General features: G+C 34.9%; 1 protein-coding gene across 4 annotated transcripts in view; it reads left to right on the forward strand.

The window, feature by feature from the left end:
• The window catches only part of LOC105499326 (Ras like without CAAX 2), a 384,381-nt gene that overhangs the window by 284,186 nt on the left and 82,475 nt on the right, over nucleotides 1-17,720 (forward strand). Inside the window, exon 5 of one of the 4 annotated variants that reach the window (XM_011771894.3) lies at nucleotides 6,766-7,382. The exons of the other annotated variants lie outside the window; for them this stretch is intronic. Within the exon in view, the coding sequence (XP_011770196.1) occupies nucleotides 6,766-6,834 (69 nt within the window). The 3' untranslated portion in view covers nucleotides 6,835-7,382. Of the gene's footprint in view, nucleotides 1-6,765; nucleotides 7,383-17,720 lie in introns of those variants that run through there. 4 annotated transcript variants of the gene reach the window in all.

A 17,720-nucleotide genomic window follows, 5' to 3' on the forward strand; every position in this document is an offset into this window, starting at 1 on the left:
TTCAGCCTAGCTTAGCCACTGATGATTCTATATCTGAAGTAGATACAGAATCTATTGTAGATCTTTATTTCCAGGGAGCGTTAAACCCACTGTGACCTCCAAGACAAGAAAGGAAGGACACTTACTCGAGAAAAAAAAAAAAAGAAAGTCAAGTATGAGATGAAAGATTTCTTATTTAATATTGGTTGGTTTGGTTTGATGAAAGTTTGTGTCACATTTGCCCTTATGGATTATTACTGTCCAAATTTTCTTTCTTCCCACAACTTTGAAATGGGAGTAGGAAGTGTGTAAGAAATAAGTTCTTAAATAAGAAATAAGATTCACATCTAGAAAGGGAACTTAAAGATTACCTCATTTTCCACTTTCCAAAGTAGAAAACTGAAGCCCAAAGAAGTGAAATGATTTGGATACTTTACTATAAACAAATGCATTGTTGTTGATAATGAGATAAACAATTTTATATTTGGAAAATACCAATTTACTATATTTATTTAAATGATGTCATATTGAGAAAACAGTCTGATTTTATAACTTTTATTTTATTTAGTAAAATTAATGTATAACTCTTTAAAGAGTTTAATTTATATCTATTTATTTATAACTCTTATTTAATCTCCAGTTATTCTGAAAGTATCTGGTGCTCATGGTATCTAAAACTGATTCCTGCCTTCACACGCATTAATTTATTTACATTGAAAACCTTACCTTTAAAGATTATCATTCTGAGGTACAATTCCAACTTTATGTGTACTTCTCTGCACATCATTTATACATATCCTGCTATAATAGCTATTAAATATTGCATCAATAAATCTTTTAATAAACAAGTAGCAGGAGAAGTTTTTGGAAGATAATATTATATAAATAGAATGGACTAATGTAAGCTTTGGAGAAATCTCCTTACAAGGGCATTGAGTGTGGCCAATGTAGAACATAGGTTTCCAGAAATATTTTTTACAATAAATTTTATTATGTATATTTAAGGTGCAGAACATGATGTTATAAGTTGTGTGTATGTATGTGTAAATGATTACTGTAGTGGAACAAATTAATATATCTGTTATCTTACATAGCTATACATTTTTTATAGCTGGGTCAAGAGCTGCCATAATCTACACATTTAGCAAAAATCCTGAATATAATATACAATTATTAACAGTAGTCCTCATATTGTTCAATATATCTTTTGACTTGTCTGAAACATTTTGACCTGAAATCTCACTCTAATTAGAAATAGTTAAAAGTGAAATATTGTAACTGGAAGCTTCACAGGTTATAAGTGTATGATTCTTTAAGTAGAAACATTTGACTTCTTATGTCAAAGGGCAGTGTGAGGACAGTTTGAGGACTCCTGCTTGACCAGCTCATTCAGCAAAATTAAATGTATTTTGTTTTGTGCTTGCATGGTTTAACAATCATGTCTGTTATGAGACTAATTTATGTCAAGCATGTCAAAAACATCCTAAAGGATGCAATGAATTCACTCTGGCATGACCTACTTTTAGCTTAATTTGTAGGTACATATTTAAGTGTGCAAAATATTGAATGTATTTATTGGACTGTGATATTGTTTGAAAAAGCAGTATAGTGCCTCACTGTATACTTGCATATTTAAATATTTTTCAACTGTTTTAAAATGTTTATTCATGTAATTCGAATTCATTTCCCTAGCTACTCAGTAAAAATTAATTTTTATATAGATAACCTTATTTTAGTTCTGCAAAACATTTTGGAAACTACTCAAGACTATTGTAGAAGTATGTGTGTGTGTGCGTATGTATGTGTGTGTGTGTGTTAGAGAGAGACACAGAGAGAGAATGATAACAAAATGTTACCCGACCCCCACCATTGCATGTGTAAATAATGGAGTTTCAAATATCCAGTCATATAGTTAATGTAGATCAAACTTAGTCAAATCATCATTTTGGAAATAAGACAAAACTTTGTGCTTGTCTTATTCCATTCAGTTACAGGTAAGAAAATAAAGGCTCTTGGAGTCTATATGAATTGTCCAAGTCCCCAGAATGAGTTTAAAGCAAGTACAAATCTAGACTGCAGACTTTTGGATTCTCAGTCTACAAAACTTGAAACTATACCATGAACAAACCAGGCAAGAATCTTGGACAAAACAGTCAGTCCTATGTTCCTCTCTTTGTGAACTTCATGGTAAATGAGTTTTTGCCTTTTGTTTGTTTCTTTATAATCCCTGGGAAGGAGGAAAGCATGGTAGGGAAAGACTTCAGTCTGATTGAGTCCACTCCACATCAGCTTGGGGAGAGGGCAAGTTATTTTATGTCTCTTTGTTTGAAGTCCTCTGTGTAAAACAGAAGCAATCTGTATTTTTAGTGGTTATTGAAAAGACTAAAATCAATAGCACCATACTTAACAGACAATAATAACAACATAATGTTTCTTCTCCTTCCCCTCTTCACAAAGCTAATCCTTTCCACCACAGGAAGAGTGTACCCTGAGAACAATACTGTGTCTTTTATTTTATTTTATTTTTCTTTGCTTTTCTTCCTATCCATACGTACCAAAGGCTGAGCACAGAGTTGGTGCTCAATAAATACTTGTTTTTTATTTACCCAGTTTGATCTGAATCAACCAATACAAAGGTATTGAACAAGTCATTCCTCTAATTGAATAGGAAATGGAGATAACTTGGGATTTTGACTCAAGAGAATTAGTTTGAGTCCATCTGTAACTTTGAAGTTACTTGATCTTTGGTGCAAGTTATTTTACTTATTCAATTACATGAGATAGTATATATACATGTATTTGTAATGTAAAATGCTGTACAGATTAAAGCAGCTTTCTTGCCCATAGAGTTTATCCTCTCTTTTAAAAAGACAAGACCTTCAGTGTATCAAAGGGATATCTGCACTCCCATGTTTATTGGAAGACTATTCACAACAGCAATGGTATGGAAACAACCTAAATGTTCATCAACAGAGGAATGGATTAAGAAAATGTAATATATATACAGAATGGAATACTATTCAGCCATAAAAATGAATGAAATTCTGTCATTTGCAGCAACATGGAACTGAAGGTTATTATGCTAAGTGTAATAAGTCAGAAATAGACAAATATCACATGTTCTCACTCATATGCAGGACCTGAAAAAATTGATTTCATAGAGGTAAACAGTAGAATAATAGATACTAGAGGCTGAAAAGGGTGTGTGTTGGGGGAGGAGAAATGAATAAATATATGTTAATAGGTACAAACATACAATTTGATAAAACAAATAAGCCTTTTTTTTTTTTTTTTTTTTTTTGAGATGAAGTCTCACTCTGTCACCCAGGCTGGAGTGTAGTGGCGGGATCTCAGCTCATTGCAACCTCTGTCTCTGGAGTTCAAGTGATTCTCCTGCCTCAGCCTCCCTATAGCTGGGATTACAGGCATGCAACACCACGCCCAACTAATTTTTTGTATTTTTAATAGAGATGGGGTTTCACCTTGTTGGCCAGGCTGGTCTCGAACTCCTGACCTCAAGTGATCTGCCCACCTTGGCCTCCCAAAGTGCTGGGGTTACAGGACTGAGTCACCTCACCTGGCCAGAAAGAATAAACTCTAATGTTTGATAACACAATAGGGTGACTATAATTAAGTACAATATATTGTATATTTCAAATTAACTAGAAGAGAAAATTTGAAATGCTTTCAAACAAATACACGAAAAATGTTTGAGGTAGTGGATATCCTACTCTGATTTAGTCATTAAACAGTCTATGCATGTGTCAAAATATGTGTACTCCATACATATGTACAAAAATTGTACATCAATAGCAATAAATAAAAGATAAGATTTGCATTCAGGGTCTTTTTACAGAATGATTTATTAGGTATATTCTGACAGTGGGAATTGCTTGGAAATCAGGTTTTGTGTGAAATAATCTAAGAAAAAAAATTCATGGTTTCATCATTGGTGGGATCAACTGACTGGCCTACACGTTTATTTCATCAACACTTTTCACTTGGTATTTACAGTATTTGGAAACTAATCACATATTTATTATACCACTTAGCTATTCACTACTGCTACAGGCTCAAGATTAAATGTAATGGTTGGTTTCATCTTAACTCTGACCATATACTAAATGATTAAAAGCCAAATCTAGTGACACACCCTGGACCATAAGCTGCCTCTCTATCGATTTCCGTCTTGCTTCTTCATTTCTTTCCCATTTTCAGCCTATTTTGTAAATTTTTTCCTCTGGTTGTTGTCTGCCCTGAAGATTTCTCCTGTGAGTCTGCCTTTAACCTAGGAATAGCAAATCAAGTATAAAAACAGTAGACATGATCATTTGTGGCTTGGGTTTGTGTGAATGTTTGTAGGATTGGAAGAAAATCTAGTGGATATAAAGTTTGATCTTCCAAGTAACTGCTCTAGAAGCTAGAGGATTAATGTAGGGTCACATCCATTGCAGGGAAGGGAAGAGGCCTGGAGGGCTAGGAGCAGGGTTAATCACTCAGGTGGTTTCCCTGACCTTGATGTATATTTGACACTAGGGAGTGGGAGAGGAACAATAGTCAATCTTACTTGAACATCCATTTCCTAGTTAAGTGTATGTTTTATCTACCTGCATTCCATACCTGCAACAATTAGATCAAATGTAGAACTTCTTATTCACAAATGTCAGCCTCATGACAGTTCTTTCTGCCTCCAGTTCTCTCTCCTCTTCCTAGACCCTCCATCACATTTTCTGCTCTTTGGAACTCTCCTTTAAGGCCTCAAACAAGCCCCATGTCCATCCTCACACAGACCACACCTCTATCTGTGTTTTGATTAAAGGAACTGACCACACTGCCAAGGCAAATGTGCCCAAATTATCAATGGATTTAAACTAAAATAATAATAATAATAATAATGAAAAATATTCTGAGCAACAAAGGACAAATCTGGTAGAAAAGAAAGCAATAAAAACCAAAGCTAATTTTACGGAGAATGGGAGTTTCCTACCATCCTTCAAATTACTCTTCCTCTGAAGTATTTGCTTGTCTAGATATAAAACTATCTTTATGAGAAAACAAGTGTTTTAACACTGAGACGATCCTAAGCACAGCTGTTTAATTCATTTTATTTGAGAAACTATTCCTGCCTTTCATAGTATACACAAAGAAAAGAACAAACTATCAAGCACACTCATTTACATAATCTGTTCAGTTTAAAATGATAATTAGTTAGTCCCAGGGTAGAATATACAACTCAGCAGGCAAAAGTAATTTTAAAATCATTAGACTTATACATCATGGTCAGGAGGTCAACACACTTGAATTTCATTATGCAATAAGAAAAAGCACTTTCAGTTCCCACATCTTTGTTCTGTGCCTGTATTTAGAAGAGTAAATTCGAAAATTCTATGGGAAGAAGAATCCGTTTCTACCAATTAGGGAAGAAAGTCAAATTGGTGACCCAGTGATTCTGTTTTTAAGTGGAGACCTTGATCAGTCTTGATTCATTTAATGGTCTCAGAAAGGAACAGATTCCTTCCACCAAAAAGCACTTGTTATAAACCTATCTATGATTGAAGCAGAACTTGTTCACTATCTTGCCTTAAATTCCTGTAGCATCTATTGTTTTTATATTTACAAGGCAGTCAGACAGTATAGAAAGAGTGATGTGGAAGGACCTCTGAGTTCTAGTCTGATTTGGCACCCCTGTTTTCAGCTACAGATGATTAGTAAATTTCTGTCTTTATTTAGTTCCTGTAGATCTTGGGTCTATACACTTTATGGATCCAAAGTTTAATCTTCTTAATCCAGCAAGTCTGTTGAATGGGGAGCATATAATTTCCCCTGGGTTATTCATGGAAGCTTTTCCTCCCTAGAAAATTGCTCAGCAACTGAGTGAAGCCTTTCAGGAAGGCGTTCTCACTGCTGTCTATATTTGTGAGTCATGTGATAACCTGACCATGTTGACCATCTTATTATTGTAAAGAGCAGTTCAAACTGCCATTCCAAATAATTACTGTGAATAGAACACAGAAGACCAGGCAACACCAAATTGAGTTGTTGATGGTTGCTTTTGTAACCCAGAAACTGCACCTGTGGCTTTGTATTAAAAACATAATGTTCTTACCACTTCAGATAGTGACTTTATGAGCCTGACCTTGAAGGAAGTGATAGTTCAGTGTGTGCAGCTGGCTGGTTATGGTCTCTAAATTCTGCCCGTTACATTAGGGGTGAGGGTATCTGTCAAGAAAAACAACTGGACAGCTGCAAGAATTTTTAGAAATTCTCACTCCTTGTTTGCTTCTGGTAATCTTTTTATTTCTCTGTTTTCGTCATCTATGTATCTCATTTTCCCACTGTTTGAATGATAATTTAAATACAGCTTTCCTCAATCCTCTTTATTTCTAATACTTTTAAATCCTTGCCATGGATCTTTACATTCACTTATTTTTATATTTAACTTTTTCATTTCAACTTTACCATTGATTTATTTTCTGTTCTTTTAATCCTCTAAATTATAACATATCTATTATATGACATTTTGTTTGCTTTTGCTATTTCTACTCTTATTTATTTTATTTTTAATTACTTTTTAATCTGCATCTCCTAACCTCACACACTACTTATATTCTCTCTGCTCCTTGTTATCCTTGAGTTTTTCTTAAGTTTCTTTGAATTTGATTACCCTTTATGCTGACTTTTAAGAAACATAGCCAGAAAGGTGGTGTTAATTCGAGAGAATCCCAATAACAACAGATGGTAATGGACTTTTTCTTTGTCCTTTAATTGCCATTGTATGCTCTCCAGTACTGGACGTCACACCTGGCTCTCCTCCTGTCCCTCCGAACATCTCCCTGCAATTTAGGCTCAACCTAGAGACACAGGAAGTTCACAGAGCCACCCTCCAATTAGAAATAATTATTACTGTGTAGGTAGTAGAGTTTAACCTTTTGTAAAAGTATTACTTTCTGGTGTGTCATACTTTCCAGATTTTATATGAAGAGATGTGTGTTTTATAGCATTAATATTACTTTTACTTTTGTAATTCTGGTTCTCAAAATCATGTTTGAAAAAGCCATGATAATCATATATGTCTTTAAGGTGATCATCTAATATATATAGATAGACATCAGAATATATATATTATTCTTATATATATATAAGGTGATCATCTAATATATATATATTAGACATCAGCATCAGATTTTGGATGAGCTATTCTAATTGTACTCATGAACCATAAGACAAAAAAGAACCATGTAAAGAGGATAGTCAGGCTTCTGGCTCAAATCCATTTGTAAATATACTTATTTCCACCTGTCCAGATGGTTCTTCCAATGATCCAGGAAGGATCCCAGGAATTTCTCTTAGTGTTCCACTACTCATAGACAACGGTGAGAGGTCACGGAGGCAACACCTGTGCCCTGCCGGAAAAGGGTACAAACTAGTCAGAAAACTAGTCTAGGGCAGCACCTGTGCCCTGTCCGAAGCGCCCCTTATTTTTTTTTTTTTTTTTTTTATGACAGAGTCTGGCTCTGTCGCCCAGGGAGCAGTGCAGTGGTGAGGTCTCGGCTCACTGCAAGCTCCACCTCCCGGCTTCATGCCATTCTCCTGCCTCAGCTACAAGCACCTGCCACCACGCCTAATTTTCTGTATTTTTAGTAAAGACGTGGTTTCACCATGTTAGCCAGGATGGTCTCGATCTCCTGACCTCGTGATCTGCCCGCCTCGGCCTCCCAAAGTGCTGGAATTACAGGCATGAGCCACCGCGCCTGGCTGGGATGCTAATTTTTACTTCCAGTACATGAATTTAGTTTTTAGGCAACAAGAGAAGCATGATAAGGCTGAGTCTAAGCCTTTTCAGTCAGTCCCCTGCTTACTTTCAATGTGAGAACAGAAGATACTATGAATCTTTACACTCCAGGCCATGTGACAATTCCCTTGACTTTCCATATTTCTTTCCCTGGAATTAATGGTGAGTCTCCTTTCAAGTTACCACCAAGGTTCAATTTTCATTCCATGAAAGGTCTTGGGTCACCATTGCCTAACCTAACTGATTCTCTTATATTAACTCAACCAACTTAATTGCTTTAACAGCCAACTGACTTTGTTAATTATTTTCTGCAAAAATGAAGGGCTGCATGCCACCTATTCTAAAACCAAAGTTATCACTAAATAATAGCCTTGCATTATGTAACTGAATGGTAGTTTCAAAATCGACAGGTAGTTTAAACAATGTAGTCACCTAAGTGGATGTTTTACAAACAAATTATCTATGCTGATGCTCCAAGTAGTGGCCACAGTGAATTATTCTATCGTTACTCAACTATGAGGTTTATTTTCATTTTAATGATGAATGTAAGTGTTCGATAGTAATTTCACTGAATCTTTTATAACTGTTTTTTGAATTGATAATTGCATATGTATTACATACAAAATATTGACAAATCTTTCTCCAGAGTGGTTGTAAAAATTCATGATCTTGCCAGCAGAGTCTGAGAGTTTCTTGTCAATGCATATCCTTGGCAGCACTTATTATTGTCAAACTTCTTCCTTTCCTTTTCCAACCTGATAGAGAATAAAGTGGTGTTCATTGTGGTTTTATTTTACGTTTTTCTAAATGCTTGACATTGAACATCTTTATATGTTTATTGACCATTCCATTTTATTCTTATGTGAATTGCCTAGACATATCCTACGTTTATTTTATATTTTGCCATATTACCTTTTCGTACTGATTTTTATGTGAGTTCCTTGCCCATTCCCTTTTTCTTTTTTATGCTGGAAATATCTTCCTTAGTTTTTTTACTTGTCTTTGAATTTCGACTTTATTTTTGCAGTCTTTTGTTTAAAAAAAAAAAGTGTATTATTTTTGTACAAATATCTTCATTATTTTGTGCATTATTTTTGCCTTTTGAGCCTGATTTAAGAAATCTTTTACTATCCTGAGGTCTTTAAGTCAGTCTTTTTCATATTTTCTACTAATTAATTTACAGTTTTACTTTATTTTGTATGTGATTTAATGAAGATATCTAATGCTATTTTATTTTTCTCAGATAGAAAACCTATTACTTCAACAATATTTATTAACATTCTTTTTTTTCTCAGCAATTTCTGATACTTCCTCTAAAATATAACACAGTCTTATGCTGGTCAGCATCTAAACCCTGTATTCTGTTCTTTCTTGCACAAATACTGTATGGTTCTCATTACTATAGAAAAAATAGCATTACACAAAACCTCAAACACATTAGGCAAAGTCTTCTCTCCTTGTTTTTGTTTGCTTGTTTGTTTTAAGAATTTCATTTTTGGACTTTTCCACATGAATTTAGAGAACTGACATATATTTTAAGTAACCAAATAACTTCAATAACCTGGATTTTTTTTTTTTATGTTTTCAATATTTGGTAATTTAATAGAGGCAGATGTTATTATTAGATTTGTTTATAAGTATGTATTTTATTTTGCTAACATAGATTTTAGCTTTTAGTATTTTATTTTTCTAATTTTCATTACTTATATTTAAAAATGCTACTAATTATTGAAAATGTACCTTGTATTTGTCACATTTGCTGAACTCGCCTACTAATTCTTACATCATATTTCTGAAAAACCTTAGAATAGTCCATGTAGATCTCAAATTGTCAGTAAATAACATTTTTATTCCAACCCTTAAATTATTTTTTTCATCTGAATGTACTGCCTGTATATTCTTGCATAATGTCAACTTGTGTGATGGTAGGATTTTGATACATTCTTACTTAATGAAATAATTCTAATATGTAAACATTAAAACATGATGCTAGCTCCCAGTTTCTTTATCTCCATTTGCTGGGAGAGATTGGTTGTTTGGTTGATTGATGTGGGAAGATATAAATATAAAATTTTATGGAATTTTTTTTGCATATCTTGCAGTGATTAAATCTTTGTTCTCTCTTAATCTGTTTCTCTATCAGTTACAATATTAAACATTATCATGTTGAGATAAACCTAACAATCCAGATGTTCATATTCTGGCCATGCCACTTACTACGTGAACAGTCTTGGGAAAGTTACTACCATCTATATGCTTCAGCTTTCTCTTCTGTAAAATGGATGTAAGAGTGTGCCTGCTTCTCCTGGAGATTAAATATGTATAAACCCAATTAGGATTTTTTGTGTGTGTGAAAAAGGTAGAATTCTCACTCTCAAATAAATATCCAATGAACATTTGCCAATAATTTTAATTGACTAATTAATGAGGGATTTAGCAAGATGTCACAACTGATTCAAAGGAGAGTTAGAAGTGCTCCACATATAGACAACAAGCAAGGCAGAAATTAATTTACAAAGGGATGTCAAATGAGTCTATCCACAGGGCAATAATTAATTGCATTCCACCCGATGAAATTTATGCATTTATATAGTCAAGAATTATTTGCATTGTTATCAGTTTTCTACAACTTACAGAGTTGTAAAATAGCTGAAAAAGAGTGAAAGGCATAGAGATTGCACAGAGGACTTAAGCTCAAAGGGTATACTAGCTAAACCCTGGTTCTCAATTGAACATACCGAATATATTTTTTGATCCATTTAAAACTGATTATAATTTTTCCTAGAGATTATTGTAAATTAATATACATATATACATAAAACACATAGAACAGTACCAGGCATGAAATCTTTGCTACTGTTATTCCTGTTGATATTATTTTATATATTATTAGAATTGATTTGCTTATATTTTATGTCACATTTTTACATCTATGTACATTAGTAAAATTGTGCTATAGTTTTGTGTAAAATGCTTAGTTTACAAATTTTTTAAATCAGGTATGTTCTAGTATACAAAAAATGTATACTTTAAAGATGTTTTGGGGGACATTATGGATGCATTATTCCTTTAAGAAAAATTGTTATTAGTCCTAGTACTAGAAATATTTTGTTTTAATCAGGCAATCAATTAACTTACACCATAAAGACATTGAATTATGTGGCTGGTCCTATCTCCTGGTTAACACTATCTGTTAAAAGTTTAGAACTAAATTCTTTATCTCTAGCCTATATTGAATACATTATGGAATGAATTTGTCTTCATGTATTTTTTCTACTCTTTTCTTTGTCCCATATTCTCCATATACTTATACTAATATTTATTTTGTCTTTAGAGATTATGTGTATTAATGGAAATAATTTTCATCAGTTATTAAAAAACCCGAGGTGACCATTATTTTTCATTAAATTAAATAACATAAGTTTGACTAAATTATCAAATTTATTTGACTAAACAGATTGATGAATTCAGCCAAAATTGTAGAACTGATTATATGTGCAAAATGTCAAATTCCTGCAATTAATGGAGTTGATGGGAATGGTCCAATCTAGTATTTTGTTAGCTTGAAAATAGAAGTTAATTCAACTTCATGAATATGGCTCTCTGAATATGACCTTTTATCAGGCATAGAATAACTTGCTGAAATTCTATCAATAAAGTCTTGATAGTATGTGTTCTGCATTTTTCTTCATTATCAAAATTTTTCTCCTTAGTTTTTTTCTCTCATAATTTAAACACACACACACACACAAACACAGGATTTAAACTAGCTTATAGCTAGAGATTTGCCTAGGAGAATAATTTGATATGAATATCCTTATTAAAATCCCACTGCTTCAAATGGATTTTTAGATTAATATATCTGCAGAGATATAAAATTATCTGATTTATAACCATGCATTATTAGATCTGAAATGTCAGTTATTATCTCTTCAGCTTAATACTTAGATTACCATATAATTTTATGCATCTTTGAGAAAAAAGGTTGAAAAGTAGCACGGAAATGAATCTTGTGCATAGTGTTAAAATTGTCAATGGAGTGTCAAAAATAGCTATGAATATTGCACTCTTATATTGACTTAATTCCAAGAAAGAATGGACAATGGTAATGAAAGTGGAACACATCTCCATAAGTCATTCCTTGTTTATGACTAATCTTTGTAACAGTCTAATTGACTTACTGTGTCAGTTACAACCTTCCCCTTGTTCTTTGGCTTTTAAATTGTAAATGTATGAAATTAAACCAAGAGAATTTATCAACTCAACATTCACTTCTTTCAGTGTATAACATTCAAGGTTAAAAATATGGTACCTTTTGAAGAAGAGTTGAAAGTTCAAATATTTCTCACAAAGTTATAGACTCATGCATCTAGAACCATTAGTAATAGTGAAATTAATATTTTCTCATGTTTCTTTTTAACCATCATTTACTGAATAAGTGTTTGATTTAAATAAACAAGAAAATGAGTGGAAACTGTCTGAAGATGAACCAAAAGTCTTCATTTGAAAAGATGACGACTTACACAGAATTATGCCGTACATGTGAAGAGTGTTTCCCGATAATAGTAAGGTTGAACACATCTTGTTCAAACAACTTCCCCATGCTTGAACAGGAAAAGGATAAGCTGATAGGGAGAACATGAGCTTCAATCTCAGGTCTGCCTCTTTCTCATTTATTAACTTCACTCTGTTAATTGAGCCCATTTTCTTATCCATTAAATATGTGTATCTATCTCAAACATTTTCTGTAAACATTAAATAAAATGGTGAATGTAAAACTTCTGGTGTAGTACTGGTGCATAACAGACATATAATAAATTACAGATGTGCTTACTAGTATTATTTTATTCCAATCCACATTCTCTTTTTATAATTAGAAACAAGTATGCAGGGATAAATTGCCAGCCACAGGTACAATCATATTAGGCAGAACTTAAAAGCAGAAGCTTGATCTCTTGATTCTCCTGTAACGCCGTTTACACCTAAGTATGCTTTTTATATTAGCAGTTATTTAATCACCTAATCTTTGCTTCCACAGTTTTTATCAAAGTTCACTGCAGCAAGTATGCATTTGATCAATGCTTGTGGAATGCAGATGCATGGAAATAACAAGGTCATTTTCCTCTCACTGAGTTTTTATCCAAGCTGGATAAAGGTAAACTTAAATAATCAGTTAGGGATTGGCCATATCCATCTCCATAGTTTTGAAACAAATGTGTGAAATATTTTGTGATGAATATCCTTGCAGTGAAATTTGGCTGGCTCGGAGGCTTTATTTTTGTAAAATACCACAGCTGAGGGAGCACTCAGAGACATTTTTCTGACTAAAAATGAAAATGGGTATTTTTTGTCTTTACCCATCACAAAGCAGGCTTAGAGTTATCTGATTTGAGGCTATCAGCCACATCAGGAATTTCATGCCTCTTTGTTGCCCCCCAGTGCTGATTTATTTACTAGAACCTCTGGGGATGCTCCACAGATAGGCTTTCCACCATAGTTTTCTTGGGCACAGTATCAACAGTAGGAATCACTTAGTTTATTTCTCCTGCCTAAACTCTGCTTTCAAGGGCACATGCCTTGGTTGCCAACTTTATTGTAGTTGTTATTCTCTTTGGATGTTGGCCAGCGTTTTGCATTTTGAATTTCATGCAGATGCTTTTTATGCTATGAGTTCCCAATTCTTATTTTCAAAAAGTGTGTGTGTCTTTACATTTGCCTAGTACCTTATATATTTTTTGTGTGGTTTCAAAGACATGGTGTCATTGTTTCTTCAGATATGTAAAATAAAGATGTTATTGATAAACCTTTAGCAGAAAGAAACAGGATGCATAGTTTTCGGAAGGTTCTGATTATTGTGGAGTAATTAGATCAGAGCTGAAGCACGGTGCGGGTCCCCTGACTCTCCATTTAGTGTGCTTTCAACCCGTGTGCCAGATTGAGGCCGTGATTTCTGGTGTCTATTAATATTGTACAACAATGTATTGGAACCAACCATTGCAGATGAAACTTACTAGAGTAGAAAATCTAAAGAGACCTGGGCAGCTCTTTTTTAAACTGCCACCATCAACTGTCGCCAACAACATGTGCATAAGTTTTCTTCAACATGAGTGAAATCGCCAAATAACTTCAGGGTCTAAATTTTGGATCTCAAGTTTTATGCATGATTAGCCATTGAGCCAAGTATAATTAGGGTCATTTATAAAGCATTCCCTACAGGTGTAGAAGCTTTAAAAGGAATAGAAAACAGTTCTGAGTTCTGAACTACTTATTCTTTAATTGGAGGAAAAATAAAACAGTTTCAAACACAAATGCAATCCTAAAGTAAAAATACTCTACAAGCATGAATGGAGTTAGCCAGCGTCTCGTATCTCCAAGTTCTGCACATATTGTCTCCTCTGCATTTATCTTTCTTCTTGCCTTACCTAATTCCTACTGGATTCCTGCAGGAGGGGATACACTTCCAAACTATTTTAGGGTCCTATATCAGGTCTTTTCTGATCTCATTATATAGAACAACTCCCTCCCCTTTCTCCCATTTTAAGTTCCTGTATTTTCAATGGCCACAGTTACCCAGTTTCTACTTTACATGAACTTTTGTTAATAGTTTGATTAATGTGTTTTTTTTTCTCCATTTGGTTCCAGGCTCTGTGAGGTTAGGCACCGTGTTCCTTTTTATATGCTTTTGTATCACAGGGCTTCACCCAGTGTTATGCAGATAATCTGTAATTAGTAAGTATTTGCTAAATGAATGCATGAAACTTCCCTGCCTGCCAGCATTGTAATGGAAGGGCAAGTAGTCAAAGGATAGTACACATATTCCAAACTAAACTATTGTCATTTTAAGCTGAGTAATTCTCTGTTAAGAGCAGGCTACCTGTGCATTACAGGATGTCTACGGCTCTGTGCCTTCTACTCACCAGGTGTTAGTAGCACCTCCAGTACCTCCTCTTCTCTTCCAGTCTTGATAATCATAAATGTCTCCAGATATTGATTGCCAAATATCCCCTGGGTGCAAAATTACCCCTGGTTGACAACTACTGCTTTAAAGTAACAGTTACAGCCTTATCATCCATATTTTCCCAGCATGAACTGTCTACTCTATCAAAACTAACCACTTACAGTCATGTGAATCCACCTTGTACCATCCTGATGCCACAGTTTAAGGTGGTATTTTTGTTCATCACCCCTTCTTTAAATCTTTTCACCATGCTACATCATTTCCTCAAATCCTCTTTGTTATACAGGGTCTGGTTCTAATTCCCATTAGTTACATAAAGTCTTCTCTATCAGTCAGGGTCTGTATTTGTCCGTTTTTCATTGCTATAAAAGAATACCCAAGACTGAGTAATTTACTAAGATAAAAAGGCCTATTTTGGCTTAGAGTTTTGTAGGCTGTACAGAAAGCATGACACTGGCATCTGGTCCTGGCGAAGGCCTCAGGAAACTTTTATTCATGGGGGAAGGTGAAGGGGCAACAGGTGTGTCACATGGAAAGAGAGAGAGCAAAAAGAAGCTAGACTCTTTTAAAACAAGAAGCTCTCCTGCTAATTCAATACCATGGGGAGAGTCATTCATGAAGGATCTACCCCTGTTATCAAAACACTTCCCACCTGATCTTACATCAACATTACAGATCACATTTTAACATGCGATTTGAAAGGGACATACATCCAAACTATATCAGTGTCCTAGCAGGAAATGGAGGGCAATCAGTTAAGGAGAAAAAGACTATATACAAAGGTGGGCAGAGTGTAGAAAGGATGGTTAATATATCATAGTTTTTTCTATCTCCAGACCTGAAAGGATAAAGAGAAGAAATGGTTAGCAGAATCTGGCAAGAAATCTTGTAGAGAGACCCACCTTAATAGGCTCTGTGACTTTCAGCACAAGGGCCTAGGCAAACTTTTAACCAGGGGTCCTTGCTCCCAGAGCTCCTAAGATGGTAACTGGCCACTTCCAAAATGGCAGTGGGCCACTTCCAAGATGGTGGCAAGCCTCGTGTTCTCTGACCTGGGGTTCGTGGCCTCAGAGATTCCAAGGAATGGAATCTTGGGCCATGCAGTGAGTGTTTTAGCTCTATTAGAAGCCATGGGTCACAGAAGAGAACCATGGAACCCAGTGACTAGTGTTCAGCTCAATTAGGACGAACCCAGGCACTTAGCCGAGCAGGAACAACAGCAAGCCGTTAGCCCCATGGGGAGTGGCAATGGGCGCCTTGCTGGATCAGGAGCACAGCACACACCCTGCTGGATCCAGAGGGATAGAAGTCAGCAGTGGGTCTGTGAGGGTGGCTGCAAACAGCAATGGTGGACAGCAGCGAAAACTCAGCGGTAACAAAACACGGACCAGAAGAGTGCAGTTGCAGGATTTAATAGAGTGAAATAGAGTGAAAACAGAGCTCCCATATAAGGGGAGGGGACCCAAAGGGGGTTACCTTTGCCAGCTCCAATGCCTGGGTTTATATCCTGATCCTTGTCCTTCCCGCTGTGCTCTCAGGCAATAGATGATTGGCTATTTCTTTACCTCCTGTTTTTGCCTAATTAGCATTTTAGTGAGCTCTCTGATTGGTCGAATGTGGGCTAAGTTGCAAGCCCTGTGTTTAAAGGTGGATGTGGTCACCTTCCCAGCAAGGCTCAGGGATTCTCAGTTGGCCTAGGAAATCCGGCTAGTCCTGTCTCTCAAAACCAAGGTGAACCATTAAGAAGAAAGCCAGGGGAATAAAAAGTGTGATGTCACCCTTCTTCATTCCAATCCCTTTCATGGTTCCGCATTGGCTGAATCTTACAGGAGGGCAGAGAGTTATAAAGCCTATTGATGTAGCCCCTGCAGGTCAAACTGCTGGGACAGAGACCAGAGAAGAATATTAAATGTAAAGCCATGAATGAAAGATAATTCAGTTCACCCTTTTTTTTTTTTTTTTTTTTTTTTTTTTTTTAAACTGGTTTGTTTCTGCCTTCTACCTAAACACTCATTTTCTGTTTGAGGTCAGGGTCATGATGATGTTCATCTGTATATCTATAGCTCCAAGAATAGTTTCTGATGCTTTAAATGTAGTGATCAAATGAATGAGTATTTCTCAGTCAATGCTGAACTAAAGGTGAATGCCAGTAGTGAAATGAAAATGGAATTGACTTCATATCTGTGGGTTCATTATCCAGGGGTTCAGCCAAGAGTGGATCAAAATATTTGGGGAAAAAATAATTTCCAAAAGGTCCAAAAAGCGAAACTTAACTTTATTCTGTGCTGAGTACTGTATTGAATCCACATGAATAAAATGATATGTAGACATTATATTGGTAAGTAATCTAGAGATTACTTAAAGTATACAAAAGTATATGTGTAGGTTATATGCAAATGCTCTGGCCTTTTATATAAGGGATTTGAGGATCTGTGGATTTTGGTATCCACAGGGTATCCTGAAACGAATCCTTTGTATGTTAACAGGTATGGTAACGAGTGTACTCTACTCATATTAGTAGCACATAGAAAACATCCATTGTTTTTTGTACATATTGATCTTTGTTTTTACTGCTGTTTTTACTGAATTCTCTGTTGACTTGAATGCATTTAACAGGCGAATAAAATGGGATAATGAATACAGGTGGAACAGTTGTACATGTTTGTAAAGTCATTGTTTTACTAGGTAATGAAAGGCAAGCACTCCGTCTTTTAAGAATTGGGGATAACATAAGCAGGGTAAATTAATTGATATTTGTAGAGTACAATGAGATACACATAAAGATGTACTTTATTTAAATATAAAAACATACAATAAAACCCACTTTGTTGGAGAATACATCACCAGGACACAGTCAGGCTTGCTTTAGAAGGAAAAAACAAAAAACAAAACCACACCTAAAATAATAAGGATTCAACACAATATTCTTTGGAAATGAACAGTTTATGAATGGCAATATTTTCTATGTTTGACATATTGCTTACATGTTAT

Source organism: Macaca nemestrina, chromosome 19 (assembly GCF_043159975.1).
Source record: "Macaca nemestrina isolate mMacNem1 chromosome 19, mMacNem.hap1, whole genome shotgun sequence".
In the NCBI taxonomy this organism is placed as follows: domain Eukaryota; kingdom Metazoa; phylum Chordata; class Mammalia; order Primates; family Cercopithecidae; genus Macaca; species Macaca nemestrina.